Raw genomic sequence first — 16,271 nt, 5'->3', positions numbered from 1 at the left:
TATTTTGTTAAAGATCTAAACTAATAACGGGGCAACCTCTTCCCTTAAGGATTTAAAGAAATCAGAAGTGTATCCATCAGGTCCAGGGGCTTTGTTTGGTTTCAAATTTCTAATTGTATTAGTAATCTCTTCCAATGAAATAGATTTAATATTGATTTGTGTTCTTCTGAAAATAAAGGTAATTTGACCCTATCTAAGAGTGTATCGGAAAGTGGTAAGGCTTGTTTTGGATTTTTATATAAGTCCTTATAAAATGAGCCTAGGATCTCATTAATTGATTTAGAATTCGTGTGAATTACCCCCAGTCCTCTTGCTAAATTGGCCATCATCCTCCCTTTTTTGTTGCCAAACCTATAAAAATATGCTTCTATTTGGGATAAGTGGAACTTTTCTCTCATATCTGCGTATTGTTTGAAATCAGACTGTTTTTGGGACCAAAGTGTTTTATTTAAAGGTTCCACAAGATGTGGTTAATGTTAATTGTACCAATCTTCCCTCTCCATCCTGTTGTTGGCTTATGATCTGGTGTATAAATTGTTTATTGATAAGGATTAAGACCCCAGCTTTTCTATCCACGGACGATGAGCCATAGACACCACCCACCCATAATTTTTTCATCTGGGGGAAATCTACCTCCGGTAAATGTGTTTCCTGTAGGAGGGCTATGTCGGGCTTTAAACATTTTAAATATGTAAGGATTTTCATTCGTTTTTGGGGAGATCGCAAACCTTTAACATTCCATGACACGATAAACATATTCAGGGACTGTAAGAATAAACATGACTGGTGAAATGCATACAAGACAATGATGACATGTAACTGGATTGTACAATAAGGAACAATACTCAAACATGTGTAACAAATTTAAGTAACAAACCAAAATTTTAGAAAACTGACATAGCAAGAGCGTAGACACTTTGTATCTGCTCGCTAGGAAAAAACTTTTTCCCCTGGGCTTCACTTCTGCCCGACCATGTGTGTAACATTACAAATTACAATTTACCCCCTTTTACTATGTTGTTTTTCATCAACATTTTTCTTCCATTTTGATCCCTTATTGATTCCATTTTCCCCTCCCACCACACTTATGGAAAATAATAACTTTAGTCAAAGTTTTAAAAGTCTGAGAGGGGAGACAGTCGGAAGCAATTGCCTCCATAATACCTTTACTCCGGAGGCTCCAGGTGTATGAAAGGAGAAACTTACTGAATCAACGGTTGTTATAGCTCTGGCCTCCTTTGTCTCCTCGCCTCGTAGATCCCTTAGGGGACCGTGAGCAAGAAGGAGTATCCTCTTGGTGGATCTGTTCAGGGCTGTCTCTTAATATTCTTATTATTATCACCATTACATTTCACCAAATTAGAAATGTATTCACTATCAATAGGATGGAAAAAATATGTTTTTTTTTATATCCATCTATTGGAGAGGGAAAACTAAGCAATCCAGAGAACGGGGCTCCGCAGAGCGTGAACATCTCTGCTCTGCCTTAGATAACTGACTACAACACTCAACTTTTTCCAGCAATGCTATAAACTATGAATGGATTGCATCAGGCGTGCATGCCTAACCTCCACTGTATTCAGAGCCCTGTTCTCGAGATTGCTGGAGGGTCCGAGCGGTCGAACCACCAGCCATCTGTCAGTTATCTCATATCTTATGGATAGAGAATAACTTTTAACCTGTAACCTGACCACAGACCAAACTCCTAAAATCGGTTCAGATCACAGACCAAAAAAAAAAAGAAACAAAATTTAACTACCACCCCTAGGTCCTCTACATTTCCAAAGGCCGCTTCATAGAGCATCCGTACACTGGCAAGTGCCAAGACCTTGTGTGTCAATCACTCCGCAATAGTTTCCACTCCATCGAAGACTAATACACCATCGAGTGCATCTATGAGGACAGGTCTGTAGGGTCCATACGGTTAGTGTCCTAAGTAGAGATTCAGACCGCAGTTCACCACTTGAGTACTGGAGTACTATGTGTCCAGTTGTATAATGCATCCATGCAGCAATGTACTCTCCGATTGGCATGCCACGGACATGGCGCAAGGAAAATCATCACAGTCCAAGTAATAGATCCGAAAACATGAATCCACAATAAAATCATGTGCACAGGGCCTTAAAAGTACAGATGATGGTAAAAAATGTCTGCCCGTAGTGTAAAGTCAGAAATATCTTCTCCCAAGATACACTAAGGACAGGCTTTCGTTTGTAAATTCTCCATGTACATAAGTATTGTACCTGGGTTTAGGTAGGCGTCACTAATCTGAGATCTTCTCTACAATTCTTACTGTTTTACTATTTTCTCAGAAGGATCTAGTATACAAATATATTAAAACAACAATGGCTTTAGGTTTAGCAAGAATCAATTTTTTTAATAAACCAGGCAAATTCCATTAATATGAAGTGAATATTAAGATCCGTTACAAATATGCAATTACCGAAATCTCTTTACCGTATTCATGCAATGACTTATTCTAAAGATAAATACAGTTACACAATGTGTTCACTGATACCAACCGAAATCAGGGAACTGGACAGATTATTTGTGCTGCCCGAACCACGAGCAGGCTGCCTACATGAGGCAGACCCTGACTTCATCATTTCAGCCAGGTATGTTTTACTCTGAAATGCTGCAGAGAAAACATACAATTAAAAGCCTGCTGGGGACTAGGTGGCTCGGGTGACTAGCCCAAGAGGCCAGCATCTGCTCTCATTGCTCCCCTAGACTGATAGGTCTCTCCCCCGTGTGTGTATAGGGACAGACCTGTCACTCAAAGGGAGCTGGGGTGGGGAAGATGCCACCAGAGACCTGCCTCTTCTTCCTCTTGGACTAGTCATCCAGCTGACTTTTAAAATGTATTTTTTTCTCTGAAATTCCGCAGACTGGTCAGTAATGCAAGTCTATGGGTCCGTGAAAGAAATCGGACCACACTTGGATGACATCCAAGTGCAATCCGATTTTCATGGACTGGCAGAATGGAGAAGGTGGAGAAACTTTTTTTTTTTGCCTCCACACATCCGATAAAACCAATGCCACTCTGATCAAAGTATGATCAGAATAATCGTATTTGTTGTGTGAGCCTAGTATCACCATCACATGCCATATCAGGGAGTGCTAGCTTACCTCTAGTTTCTGGAAAATCAGCATTCCTGCCAGCTTTAAATGCAGCCTCCTGGCATTGATACTTTGTAATCAATAGTAATGATGGAGCTAAACAATAATTTTGTGGCATTGTTATGGCATGGACTAGACAAGCAAGGGATATTCTAGACGGAAAATCTGTTGGATATTACAGGACCCCCATTGTGGATGAGATTTTATCAAACCTCCTTCATATGTCGCATTCACAATCCACAGTGAAAATTGAGCTACAATGCAAATTTTAAAATAAATTTATAATGCGGATTTTACCCCTCGTATGAAATTTGTGGCAAATCAGCAGCTTTTCTGCAAGGATATCCATACAATTAGGTGCGGATGTAGGTGCTTCAGATTTCACCTTAGAATTTTCACTTTCCCAGGTGAACATGCAGATTTATTAACCACTGCATCACCACTTTTGCCCACTAGATGCCAGAAGAGCGCTAGTTTGGCATCCCGAAATATTGCATTTTAGGATTTTGGGCAGATTTTCACATAGAGCTCATAAGTATTGTAAACCAGACAAAAGCAGCATGTGCGCGTCAATGCAGTTTGTGTTATTAACAATTAATGTACTTGAAATCATATGCAATGGCAGACAGCGCTCTGTCGGCAGATTCTTTGTGGCCGGCTATAGTTTGTAAGTGATTTATAAGGAGCATATGAAGTTACTAATGTTGTCGGCTTTCTTATTCCAGCCTATTACCGATAGTAGCCCCATGAAACGTTCAGTTTCCACCCTGGCTCCCACGCAACGTCCTCAGATGTATGAATATTCCTTAGAGAGGGTGCCACATGAGCGCAGCCACCAGCACCACCATCGTTGCCACCGCCGTAAGGAGAAAAAGCAGAAATCAATGGAGAGGTCACCACAAAATGAAGACATAGGTAATGTATGAGTGTTTGTCTTCAGAAATGTCATCCACAATACATAAATGATAGAGTGATGAATAGGGTTAATGCAGGGGTGGACATATCATTGGTGCAGCCGCACAGGGGGCCAAGAGGTAAGAGGGACCAATTCCACCTCCAAATCAACAAGGAACTTATGTCAGAGCAGACTGCAAAGCGCCAATATAGTGTTCTTGCACAGGGGCACTTTTCTGTCTGTGCCCGCCACTGGTTTAATGTACATGTCATTGCAATTAAAGGTGGCATGTCAGGTCCTGTATATGAAGGCAGCATAGGGTAGTATTAGTATTGTCACATAACTGCTGCCAGGAGACATACACAAATTCTGTCAGTCCTGCACCCCCTACCACTAATACATACAACCTGTGAGTCCTGCACCCCCTACCACTAATACATACAGCCCGTGAGTCCTGCACCCCCTACCACTAATAGAGAGACCCTGTGAGTCCTGCACCCCTACCAATAATACATACAGCCTGTGAGTCCTACATCCCCCACCAATAATACAGAGAGCCTGTGAGTCCTGCATCCCCACCAATAATACAGAGAGCCTGTGAGTCCTGCAGCCCCCATCAATAATACATACAGCCTGTGAGTCCTACATCCCCCACCAATAATACAGAGAGACTGAGTCCTGCATCCTCCACATTAATACAGAGAGCATGTGAGTCCTGCACACTCCACCAATAATACAGAGAGCCTGTGAGTCCTGCATCCTCCACAATAATACAGAGAGCATGTGAGTCCTGCATCCCCCACCAATAATACAGAGAACCTGTGAGTCCTGCATCCCCCACCAATAATACAGAGAACCTGTGAGTCCTGCATCCTCCACCAATAATACAGAGAGACTGTGAGTCCTGCATCCTCCACAGTATTACAGAGAGCATTCGAGTCCTGCACCCTCCACCAATAATACAGAGAGCATGTGAGTCCTTCATCCTCCACCAATAATACAGAGAGCCTGTGAGTCCTGCATCCACACAAATAATACAGAGCCTGTGAGTCCTGAAGCTCCCACCAATAATACAGAGAGCTTGTGAGTCCTGCAGCCCCCATCAATAATACAGAGAGCCTGTGAGTCCTGCACCTCCTACCACTAATACATACAGCCTGTGAGTTCTGCATCCCCTATCACTAATAGAGAGACCATGTGAGTCCTGCATCCCCTACCTCTAATAGACAAACCCTGTGAGTTCTGCACCCCCTACCACTAAGAGAGAGAGCCCGTGAGTCCTGCACCCCTACGACCCTGGGATTCTTGCACTCTCTACCACTAATAGAGAGCCTGTGAGTCCTGCACCCCCTACCACTAATACATACAGCCTGTGAGTCCTGCATTCCCTACCACTAATAAATGCAGCCTGTGAGTCCTGCATCGCCTACCACTAATAAATGCAGCCTGTGAGTCCTGCATCCCCAACCACTAATAAATGCAGCCTGTGAGTCCTGCATCTCCTACCACTAATACAGACTCTGTGAGTCCTGAATTCCCTACCACTGATAGACAGACCCTGTGAGTTCTGCACCCCCTACCACTAAGAGAGAGCCCGTGAGTCCTGCACCCCCTACCACTAATAGAGAGACCCTGTGAGTCCTGCATCCCCTACCACTAATAGAGAGAGCGTGTGAGTCCTGTACCCCCTTACCACTAATACATACAGCCTGAGTCCTGCATCCCCTACCACTAATAGAGAGAGCCTGTGAGTCCTGCATTCACAACCACTAATGAATAGATCCTGTCAGTCCTGCATCCCCTGCCACTAATAAATACAGCCTGTGAGTCCTGCATCTCCTACCACTACTAGACAGACCCTGTGAGTCCTGAATCCCCTACCACTAATAGACAGACCCTGTGAGTCATGCACCCCCTACCACTAATAGGAGAGACCCTGTGAGTCCTGCATCCCCTGCCACTAATAAATGCAGCCTGTGAGTCCTGCATCCCCTACCACTAATAGACAGACCCTGTGAGTCCTGAATTCCCTACCACTAATAGACAGACCCTGTGAGTTCTGCACCCCCTACCACTAAGAGAGAGCCCTTGAGTCCTGCACCCCTACCACTAACAGAGAGGCCCTGTGAGTCCTGCATCACCTACCACTAATACATACAGCCTGTGAGTCCTGCTTCCCCTACCACTAATAAATGCAGTCTGTGAGTCCTGCATCTCCTACCACTAATAGACAGACCCTGAATCCCCTACCACTAATAGACAGATGTTGTGAGTCATGCACCCCCTACCACTAATAGAGAGACCCTGTGAGTCCTGTATCCCCTACCACTAATAAATGCAGCTTGTGAGTCCTGCATCTGCTACCACTAATACAGACCCTGTGAGTCATGCACCCCCTACCACTAATAGAGAGACCCTGTGAGTCCTGCATCCCCTACCACTAATAAATGCAGCCTATGAGTCCTGCCTCTGCTGCCACTAATACAGACCCTGTGAATCATGCACCCCCTACCACTAAGAGAGAGATCCCGTGAGTCCTGCACCCACTACCAGTAATAGAGAGACCCTGTGAGTCCTGCACCCCCTACCACTAATAGACCCTGTGAGTCCTGCACCCCCTACCACTAATAGACCCTGTGAGTCCTGCACCCCCTACCACTAAGAGAGACCCTGCGAGTCCTGCACCCCCTACCACTAATAGAGAGCCTGTGAGTCCTGCTTCTCTTGACTACACACTGATGACACTGTCCATCATCCTAGTGTGGGTGGGTGAAATAATCTAAAAGTTATGGCACAAAAAATAGGATGTTCTTTGTTTTCTGTAAGTGTGTATGTGTAACTTCCACACTAACACCATCATGCGGTTTTTGAATACAGAATCTGCACCTCGAGAAAGAAGGCAAGAAAGGGGACGGTCCCAGGAACGAAAGCAGCAGCCTCCATCTTCATCGGAGAAACAGCGCTTTTACTCCTGTGACAGATACGGCAGCCGTGATTCAGGTCACCCACGTCATTCGGATCACAGTAGAGCCCAATCGCCCAGTTCTGGACAAGAACACTCAACGCACAGACAGGTGAGATCAAACAGCCGAGAGCCTTGTCAAGACTATATGGCAGGCAGCAAGGAGCCATATGCATACACCTGGACTGAAAAGGGGTTGTTCTGTGAAAATAAGTTACAGCCTATCCATTCCACACCAGTACTTATCTCGTACCCACACTGATCTAAAGAAATGGAAGGGAATGAATGGAGAGACGGATTGTCAGGAGCTACCGATCATTGTGAGATCCGTCAGTCGGACCCCCACCAATCAATAGGTGATGACTTTTCTCCACTGGACAACCCCTTTAAAAATAATCTGCCAGGCGATTCATGCTGCCCACACCACAAGCTGCATTAATCAGAGACAGGCTCCCACATTGTGGGCATCCATGTTTTACTCGGAGGCGCAGCATTAAAAGTTATCCCAGGGCAAAGCTGTGTCTCATGAGTGCCTTTGACTATAAGGCCTCTGTGTTTTATGTGCTTGTGCTGGCCACATGTGTTTATGGGGCATGTGTTATCCAAATGTGTCTATGCACAGGTTTATGTCACTGCATGTGTGCACATATGTCTGTGTTGTTATTATATGATGGCTTTGGTAGTATTAAGTCCGAAATATATCAACAATGGCTCACTAAATCATTCTGCACTCACCCCAACGCTCTGCACACAGCATCTGAGCTGTCCATCGGGGGTATGATATACTGACCTATACAAACCTACATGGCTCATACAGTCCCATTGTAAAATAAATAAATACATTTTTATTGCAGTAGCCCTTTGTATAGAAGAATGTAGTATCCTGCAATTTCAATAAGAGTTAAAAATAAAAAACACATACCTGTGTGGCAGAGACCAAAAGGACTTATAGTATGCAGAACTGAAACTACTATGCATACATTTAAAGCATCAGACATAAATTTAATCAGGGTCTGTATCATGCCAAATCCTAAAAGAGTGTAATATGCGCACTGTTAGGATTCTAACTCTCTTTCCAGTTCGTTAGGTGCCAATCACTTTCACTTCCCACTTCTGAAATTGTTAGGATTCAGCATGAATTTATGCCTGGCCCAGAAAACTCCTTTAAGAGAGTTATGTGGCACCCCTCACTACTGAATCAGAAGATAACAGCTGCTGCTTATATTGCGTCAACAGTCACTTTGCAGGTCCTGGTCGCTAATGAGAGATATTGTGCATACATCCTGTTCTAAATAGTAGGACACATGCATGATACCTGACAATACCTGGAAAGTGGTGGTCGATGCTACATCAGCAACTCCAACTGCTGAAGTAAGAGGCGCCGGATAACCCCTTTAACATTCAAGCTGGGAGTTACTAAACTGGGAGCCTAACTTTCTCCTCTACAACTAGGATTGGACCCTCTGGTACTTTATTGGGCCTGTCGGACCCTGGCCATTTATCAGTAGGGCAGGAGAGATCATAAAGCAGTCACAGATGACAGACAGCTGTGACCCTTGCTCTTGCCTTTCAACCACACCACTTAACTTTATTGGTGCTTGTAGTGATACCCTTAGATCAGTAAATTGGCCTATCCATGCCAATAACTGGTGCAAACTCACAGGATATTGCCCTGCTCAAATGTAATACAGTAATTGCAAATGTCTAATCAAAACAGCCATGTACTGTACATCATGCGCACTGTATATATGGTGTAGCATAAGGGGTGGCTTGTACACCAGTCTTCACACTTCTGAACTTATCACCCTTCATTGGGGAGTTACGGTCTCATCTCCCACTAAAATACGAATTTAATATCTGGCCATATGGATAACACGTGTCACCTTATGGATGCAGGATTCATGACCTCACCTGAGGATTACCACTATTCACAAGGAAGTGTAGGACAGATGATTAATCTGGATGTAGTAAGAGAGAAGGTTATAGAGAACCAAGGTTCGCTCACAGTGTAGGTATGACCTGTGATGCACGCCATTTTCTAAAGCTGTTGGCTCAGAGTTATGTCTTTTGCTTCACTAAATTCTACTTTTTCTCTTTTTTTCACACCATTACTTCTTTACTTTTCCAATTTGGCGTCTCCGTCCACCCTTTGGCCTCCTTGTGCTTTGTGTGGTCCATCATGGCTCAATGCCTTTGTTTTTCCAATGTATTTCCCTTCTACTGCCATTTGCTCCATGTATCTATATGACGGTTAATCTCAATCAATGTCCACGTCCATTGTTTATGTGGCATTTTCTTGACTTGTCCTTTTTTGTGTTGTGCTGTCATCACGTGTTCCTGTGCTGTTTTGATGTGCTTTCTCACCCTTTCACTCTAGGGCAGCGGTTCGGCCAATGGGAGTCCACGTTTGACCAGCTCCGGTGCTAGCACCCCATGCCGGGCAGTCCGGAGACAGCTACCCCAGACTCCTCTTACTCCCCGGCCCAGTGTAACCTACCGGACAGCTCATTCCTCCCCTGTGCACTTTGGAGGACCAAGTTACTCTCCCGGCAGACTCAGCCGGGGCTTATCAGAGCACAACACCTTGCTGTACAGCGACTCTCCAAGCCCCTCTGCTTGCACAGTCACGCGTATCGGTTCTGACCCTTACCTAGGGCCAAGACCAGATTCAGACAGCTACTGTCCGATGCCAGAGGACACATTAACCTTTGAGGAGGCATTGGCTAGCAACTCTGGACGTTCCTCTCGGACTTCCTACGTGTCCTCCCTTACCTCCCATTCCCACCAGCTCTGCAGGGTTCCCAATGGCTATCACTATGCCTTAGGGCTCAGTACAGGGTCTGGTTCAGCTCCAAGAGTACGAAGCTACTACCACGAAGCAGACGAGGATGACTGGTGCTAGCAAAGGGACCCAAGACACGTTCCCACTCCCATCCCCGCTTCCAAGGAAAGCCGAAGTGAGCGAAGCCCGGGGGCTGGAGTTGGTCCAATGGTTTGAGTAACTACTGATGAGTTTTATCATCAGATGGCGGATCGCCGTGACATCAGAGCACGTCACGGGAGAGCAGAGGCAGCCATCTTAGGGAACCTTAAGAAAATAAACAAAAAAAAAAAAAAACATGGATACACAGGAACAAATTTAAGGAAGAAACGAGGAACGGACAGGAACTCCAGAGCAGGTCTCCGTTAAAACGTGTTCTGGCACTGTAATTTTGAGTCTTCCTTTTGGGGAGCGTTAAGATACCTATTTCTTAGTAAATCGGAAGATGAAAAGTATGAGGAAATGGGAAAGAATGAAGGATATAGAGATAAATGAGGAGTAGGACCACAGAGTATTGAGGTTGCTTTTTTATTATTTATATAGACTTAAAAGGAGACAGGGGAGTGATTGTCGAGCCCATTCATCTTCCTGCGTCATCCTCCAAGAGTTCATGGGAAATTACAGCTCACTCGCTCAACATCTCATCCTCCAACTTTTTTCCCCGTTCTCACGAGTTTACTGCTCCACTTGAGTGGAGGACACATGAGCTACTCCCAAATTTCCATTTCCATCGATAGCCATGACCCAATACAGTGTACGGTTTTGTTCTTTGTAAACATTACTTTTTCTTGCTCTCTACACCAGTGGTGATCCCACAGTAGACTTTTTTTGTAAGAATTGGTAATTTCAAGCATGACATGTGTAGCAGAAAAAAAAGCGTCGTTCGTTGGTCGAGGAGTCCACTCAAGATGATAACGCTGTAACGCCATACCCTGGCTCAATGGCATGCCAAATATAACGAGGAACCTGCCAATTTTACCGGAATTTTGTGATGTCGGAGTGACCGTTTACCTTGACTGCTGGAAAACGAACATTCAGAAACCCGTTTTTGAGAAGTTTGTGTTTTCGTATGTCTGTGTGTACGCTGCCGATGAAATGTATTTTTTTTTATGAGTGCAAGTGGCCTCCCCATCGCATTACACTAACAAGTTTGGGAATTCCATTGGCACCTATCTGTTCACTGTCCTGAATCTCACCAGTAAGCCTTTCCTATCCTCAGCATAGCCTAGATTATGGTAATGCACAGGTCTGAGTATGCATGTTATTGGTTAGTGTGTGTTACTTTGCACATGATTTGGTCAACGAAGTTGCACTAATGTGTGTTCTTAACAATTTTATTCCCTTTTCTTTTTTTAAAAATGTATTTAAAAACATGTAACAGGGAACCAATTGAGACACGCTTGTTCCCAAAGTCTTCATATCTGTCTATATCATATACCGTCTGTGATAATGGTCACGTTTTGCACTGAGCAAACCCCTCTCACGCAGGAGTCTCCATTTCTTTACCATTTTCTATCTTCATAGCACCCAGTGCTACAGATGATTGTATGACTTGTCTGCAGAAGAAGCGTAGCCATGTCGGCTGGGCATTTTTTTAATCTTTTTTTTCCTGTGCCATACAATCTTAAAAGGCAACGTGTTCTTCGTCCTAGTGCCAAATGCATTGCATTGCGTAGAACTGCAGGCAACACTGTGCCAATCATTCCGTGCCCAGTGTACCACAATCATCGAGCTTGTCCTATGGCAATAAGGCACTCTGTGAGTCCAGGGCAGATGCTGATAGCGCTATGTGGCCTTTTTATATTCACATGTAGCATATAATCCAAATGGAAAGCACAACACGATATGAGATATACAGAGGGCGCGACATGGGGGTTACATTGTATCTATTCTGTGCATATAATATATCACAATAGTAATCTATTTTAAAGGGCAAAGCTGATTTTCCAAAGACATTTCCAGGCATGAAATCAACGTCAGCGAGAGGGACTTTAGGATTTCATACCTGGCAGAACGGAGATAAGGGGACCACAGGAAGTCTTGCTTTACTGCAAGGGGAATGCAGGAAGTCTTGCTTTACTGCATCAAGTTTTAAAGAGACGCTGACGTAGAGGCCCCTCAGACTTACAGGTTCCCCAGCAAGTTCTACAATATATTTTTGAAGGTTTTTTCTAGATTGTTTTTTTTGGACGTTATATTTATGTCACCTCGTGAGAAGATTATATACTAGATTTACATATACTAGATTACATGTCTAGCACAATATATACTACAGAAGTCAGACGGGTTAGCTAGAGCGATCATACGCTATAGAGCAGATGTAAAGGGCCGATCACCATTTACCATGCGATATTTGCAAAAGTCGCACTGTACGTCATTTCACTGCTAAGTGCCTGCATTTTACAGATATTTGTCTTGTGAAAAGGGCGACATTTTTTTATTCCATCTCATTGTATAAGCACGTCCTCTCATCTCCCCATCGTTTTGTCAGATAGCCTAGTACCTTAAAGACTTGTACAGTATCTATTCCAATGATCACTCTCTAATTTGGTGGTCTTTAGCTGTTGCTAAACTTCAACCGTAAGCATGATGGGCTTCCCAGCAGCGGGAAAACCTAACGATCAATTGTGATTGTCTGGGAACCTGGCAACAAGTGTTTAATTTTCTTGCAGCACCCCCAGAGGCGCAATGAAGCATTACACAGATATGTAATAAGAGTTGTAGTTTGGTAGCAGCTGAAGAACCACAGGTTGGAAAATACTGCTTTAGATGTTTAGTGACTCCATCTATTGTGGTTACACCTAATAAAGAGTTTGCTGATTTGGACAAACCCTTTATGATGCAACAGGCCCCCAGATTATATGTTGATAGGTTGTTCCACTGCCTAGAACTGTAAGGGAAGTGTTTACTTTCCTGTAGCACCCCAGAGGTTAAGTTAGGCATTCTGCATTAAGGATTTAGATCAATGGGCTGTCAATGTTACACATGGGCATGTCCTCCAAACCAGAGCTGCTTTTTACGGCCATTTTCTGGCCAAAAAGTTCTTGAATGAACTGTAGCATCCTAGGTTTTCTAAACCAGACAACCCATTTAAGATACAGATTCATCAAAAACTAGCACACATCAAAGGAATCATGTACAGACAAGAAAATGAGCTGTGGCCCCAAAAGACCTTTGTTAATTGTCCAGGCATGAAGCCTGGAGTGGGTTCTCTCCTTCACGTTGCGTCACTTATAGACTCATATATGTATCTGGTCCTATAAACTACACATTAGTATAACTTTTTTTCACTGTAACGAGTTTTACGGGGGTCGCAGGACTTCCATCTTTTTTCTCTTGCAGCTGTTTTTTTTTCAGCGCTGGAGATCAGATATTTCTATAAACGTATATTTGTATTTTATCTATATTATGGGGGGGTGGACAGCAGAAACACATCAGCAACATGTCACCTTGTCTCTTTTTGGAAAAGCTCAGATGTAATGGTGTTTCGGAAAATTACCCCAGCATTTCATTCTCAACATATCTGCATGACTGTAAAAACTCATTTAACCTGGAAAGGGCTTGTGGCATCAATTGCAAAAATTGCATATTGTTGTCTATTATACGGGATTAATATTTGCAGTGCTAGATATTAGGATGAAGGATTATTTTTGTAATATAAAGATGAGGATAGATGTATATATAAATATATATACTAGAGACCATGCTGTTTTCACCTGCGTCAACCCCAACCCTCCCCCACTGCTCAGTCCAATAGCATATGTCACCCCTAATATGATGCCATCTGGAACAGGAGGGCCTGGGGTTTATTTCCTTGGCCAAATTTCCCACCTTCTTGCATGCTTACAATGTGGTTCCCTTATACAGGGGAGTCCTGCATGGGTTCTTGCAACCCAGCAGCAAGGGGGATGGTACAGCCAGGGCTGGACCGCCTCTCTCCAAGGGCCCCATAGTAGGTATATGGGCTGGTTACATGGTGCATAAACCATTGGTTGGGCAAACTTTTAGGGGTTGGGTTATTTGACCAAAATACAATGTTGATCAACGCAGGACAGAAAATACAATAAAAACACCAATTTCACCAGTCGTACATACACATATAGAGTTTTGTTAGGTGTCAGTTTCAATTTTACGACAGGGGGTTGGTGGTAGCCAACCCTGTACTACTGACAGATCCAAAGCTCCCATTATAGAAGATGGTGCCTCTGCATGCGAAAAAAAGAAAGGGTATTTCTCCCCGCTGGGCTATGCAAGAATCGAATCAGCAGATGCCAAGAAATTCACCTTTTCATCCAACGCTATAAGCTTTGTTTGTTGGACTTTACCATTTCAAGGCTTATGGATAAATGCGACCAAATCTTTTGTATGATTTTTTTTCTTCTTTTTGTTCCCTACGACGAAGATTAAACAGGCACAACTTTCACATTTTCAAAAAAATATATATAAATAATAATGAAAAAAAAAAAAAAAAGACTTGACATGAACAAAAAAAAAAAAGCATTTTGTGCTTGCAGCATGAAAATGTCACTCAACCTGCAAGGAATTGGGACGTTGTTGTTTTATATGCTGGAATATACGGCCTTTGTCCTCATCCATATACTCAGACACCTGGTCCATACTTTCCTTGTTGGGCTGTAAAATGTGTTTTTTTTTCATAGCTGTATGTGAGGCATTGAGCATGATGGGGGTTAATATGACTCTTGTTTAGGCTGTGTGCTTAGACATAGCTGTCAACTTGGCCTGAGATATGAAGGCGAAGGACTTTGTTGGGGTGGGGGGGCAGGGTTCGAGGAAATCAGTGGTTGATAATGGGTAATTCAGGTGACTCACCCCTTGGGTGGAAGCACAGTTATATCTCACAATGCACGCACTTTAGTAAAAGCCTATTTGTTGCAAAACCTCTTTTTTAATATCACATCCGACTCGAAACGAATTGACATACTATTTGGTGACCTATATGATACGCTATGCAGAGCTTTTTTTTAAAAAAAAAAAAAATTGCCGGCATATTTCACCAACCTCCCTTTTCTTATCTTTGCATCCAAAATTATTTTACGCTTGCTTGGAGGTCTTTAAAATTTCAATTTAAGCTGGCAGCTATGTATGGAAGCACATTGACAAGAATACATCCAGTAGTGGCAAAGCATTGAGTTGCAGATCAAGGGGTATATTTTGCAAAAAAAAAAATTTGTAGCCTAAATTTATTGCCCTTTTGTGTAGTAGCGGCTTCTATGGTCTCTGATATCTTTGACTGAATGTATATGTCTACGTGGAGGAAAAGATGTAGGAACCTCCAGGGCAAGGAAATTTATTTTTGATCAGTCTTCTCCTTTAGATCTCATGGAGCTGTTGGCAACGTCATCAGCGGGCAAAAGGCTCTGGGGTCCACAGTTTTAGGAGATCTTTGAGGCCATCTAATTTGAGTTTACGTCGTTCAGCATCTCCTGTTTGCTGTAAAGTTTGCCGAACTCGCTGTAAGATTTTTTAAAAACATTTTTTTTTTTAAAAGGACGGGAGTGTTGGAGACAGGCTTGCACTGATTCCTCTATTGCCCTACAGATGATCAGATATTGTACTGTTATGGTGTTTGTATGTAAGTTAGACTAATTTGTAGTGGGATAAACCAGCATCTGGGTGGGCAATGACCCCCTTGCTGCTGGAAATGGCTGGCGCTGTTGTCTTTTTGTTGACTTTGGCATGACGTCAGCCATATTAGACAATGCACCTCACTCCAAACAGGACTAACTTTGTGAGCTGTTGCCACTTATATAAAAACAAAATAATAAAAATATCCTCCACTTTAATTGTTTGCATCCCAAACCAGACTGAACTGGCCGTACCTTGCATAAATTAATGTTTGCATGTAAACTATATACATATTAAATTATATATAAAAAAAAAAGCAACGGGAAAAAAAAACAAAAAAACATTACTTGCATGGAAAATGCTAAACATCTCTTCGTACTCTTTTTGATACGATGTACTCAACTGTTGTTTATTTTTATTTATATTTGATAATAATTGGGGGTTTGTTTCAAAAAAAATTTCTATGAAAGAAAAAAACAAAAAAAACAAACGTTTTGAAAATTGGACACAACTTTTTTTTCCCTTCAACACATCTAGAAGTTGAATAGTCTGTTGTCTGAATCATAACTAATCAGCCCAGACACCGGATTGTGAGATTGATTCTACAATTACCAATTTTGTAAGAAACAAAAAAGTCCTTGAACTTAAATAAAACTTGGCAAATAAATAAGAAGTGTGGCATCTTGTTTTATTCATGGTTTTGTCTGTTCTTTGTACATTTGGGTTTACAAATTGTCCATGTTCGATTTGATGGAAATCCACTCAGGCATGAAAATTCTCCTTCCTGTTCAGACTTACATTTTTCTCCATGGTGGAGTGGTGGCAGTGTTGGGTGCGTTCTTCTCCACATTGGAAAGATTTATAGAAAGCAGTTCTGATGTAGGGCA

At 42.8% G+C, this 16,271-nt stretch overlaps 1 protein-coding gene across 7 annotated transcripts in view; it reads left to right on the top strand.

Moving 5' to 3' along the window:
• CACNA1B (calcium voltage-gated channel subunit alpha1 B) overlaps window positions 1-16,057 on the top strand; it is a 517,223-nt gene extending 501,166 nt beyond the window's left edge. For 6 of the 7 annotated variants that reach the window (XM_073640296.1, XM_073640292.1, XM_073640293.1 and 3 more), the window contains 3 exons: window positions 3,846-4,035; window positions 6,893-7,089; window positions 9,355-16,057. In XM_073640296.1, the coding sequence (XP_073496397.1) occupies window positions 3,846-4,035; window positions 6,893-7,089; window positions 9,355-9,879 (912 nt within the window). In that variant the 3' untranslated portion in view covers window positions 9,880-16,057. The remainder of the gene's footprint in view (window positions 1-3,845; window positions 4,036-6,892; window positions 7,090-9,354) is intronic. The other variant, XM_073640297.1, reaches the window with a different exon arrangement.
• Window positions 16,058-16,271: the final 214 nt, after the last annotated feature.

Source organism: Phyllobates terribilis, unplaced genomic scaffold (assembly GCF_046119375.1).
Source record: "Phyllobates terribilis strain yellow unplaced genomic scaffold, ASM4611937v1 Scaffold_7__3_contigs__length_470593459, whole genome shotgun sequence".
Classification (NCBI taxonomy): Eukaryota; Metazoa; Chordata; class Amphibia; order Anura; family Dendrobatidae; genus Phyllobates; species Phyllobates terribilis.
The sequence above is the reverse complement of the archived record's forward strand: the minus strand, read 5'-3'. Positions and strand labels throughout refer to the sequence as shown.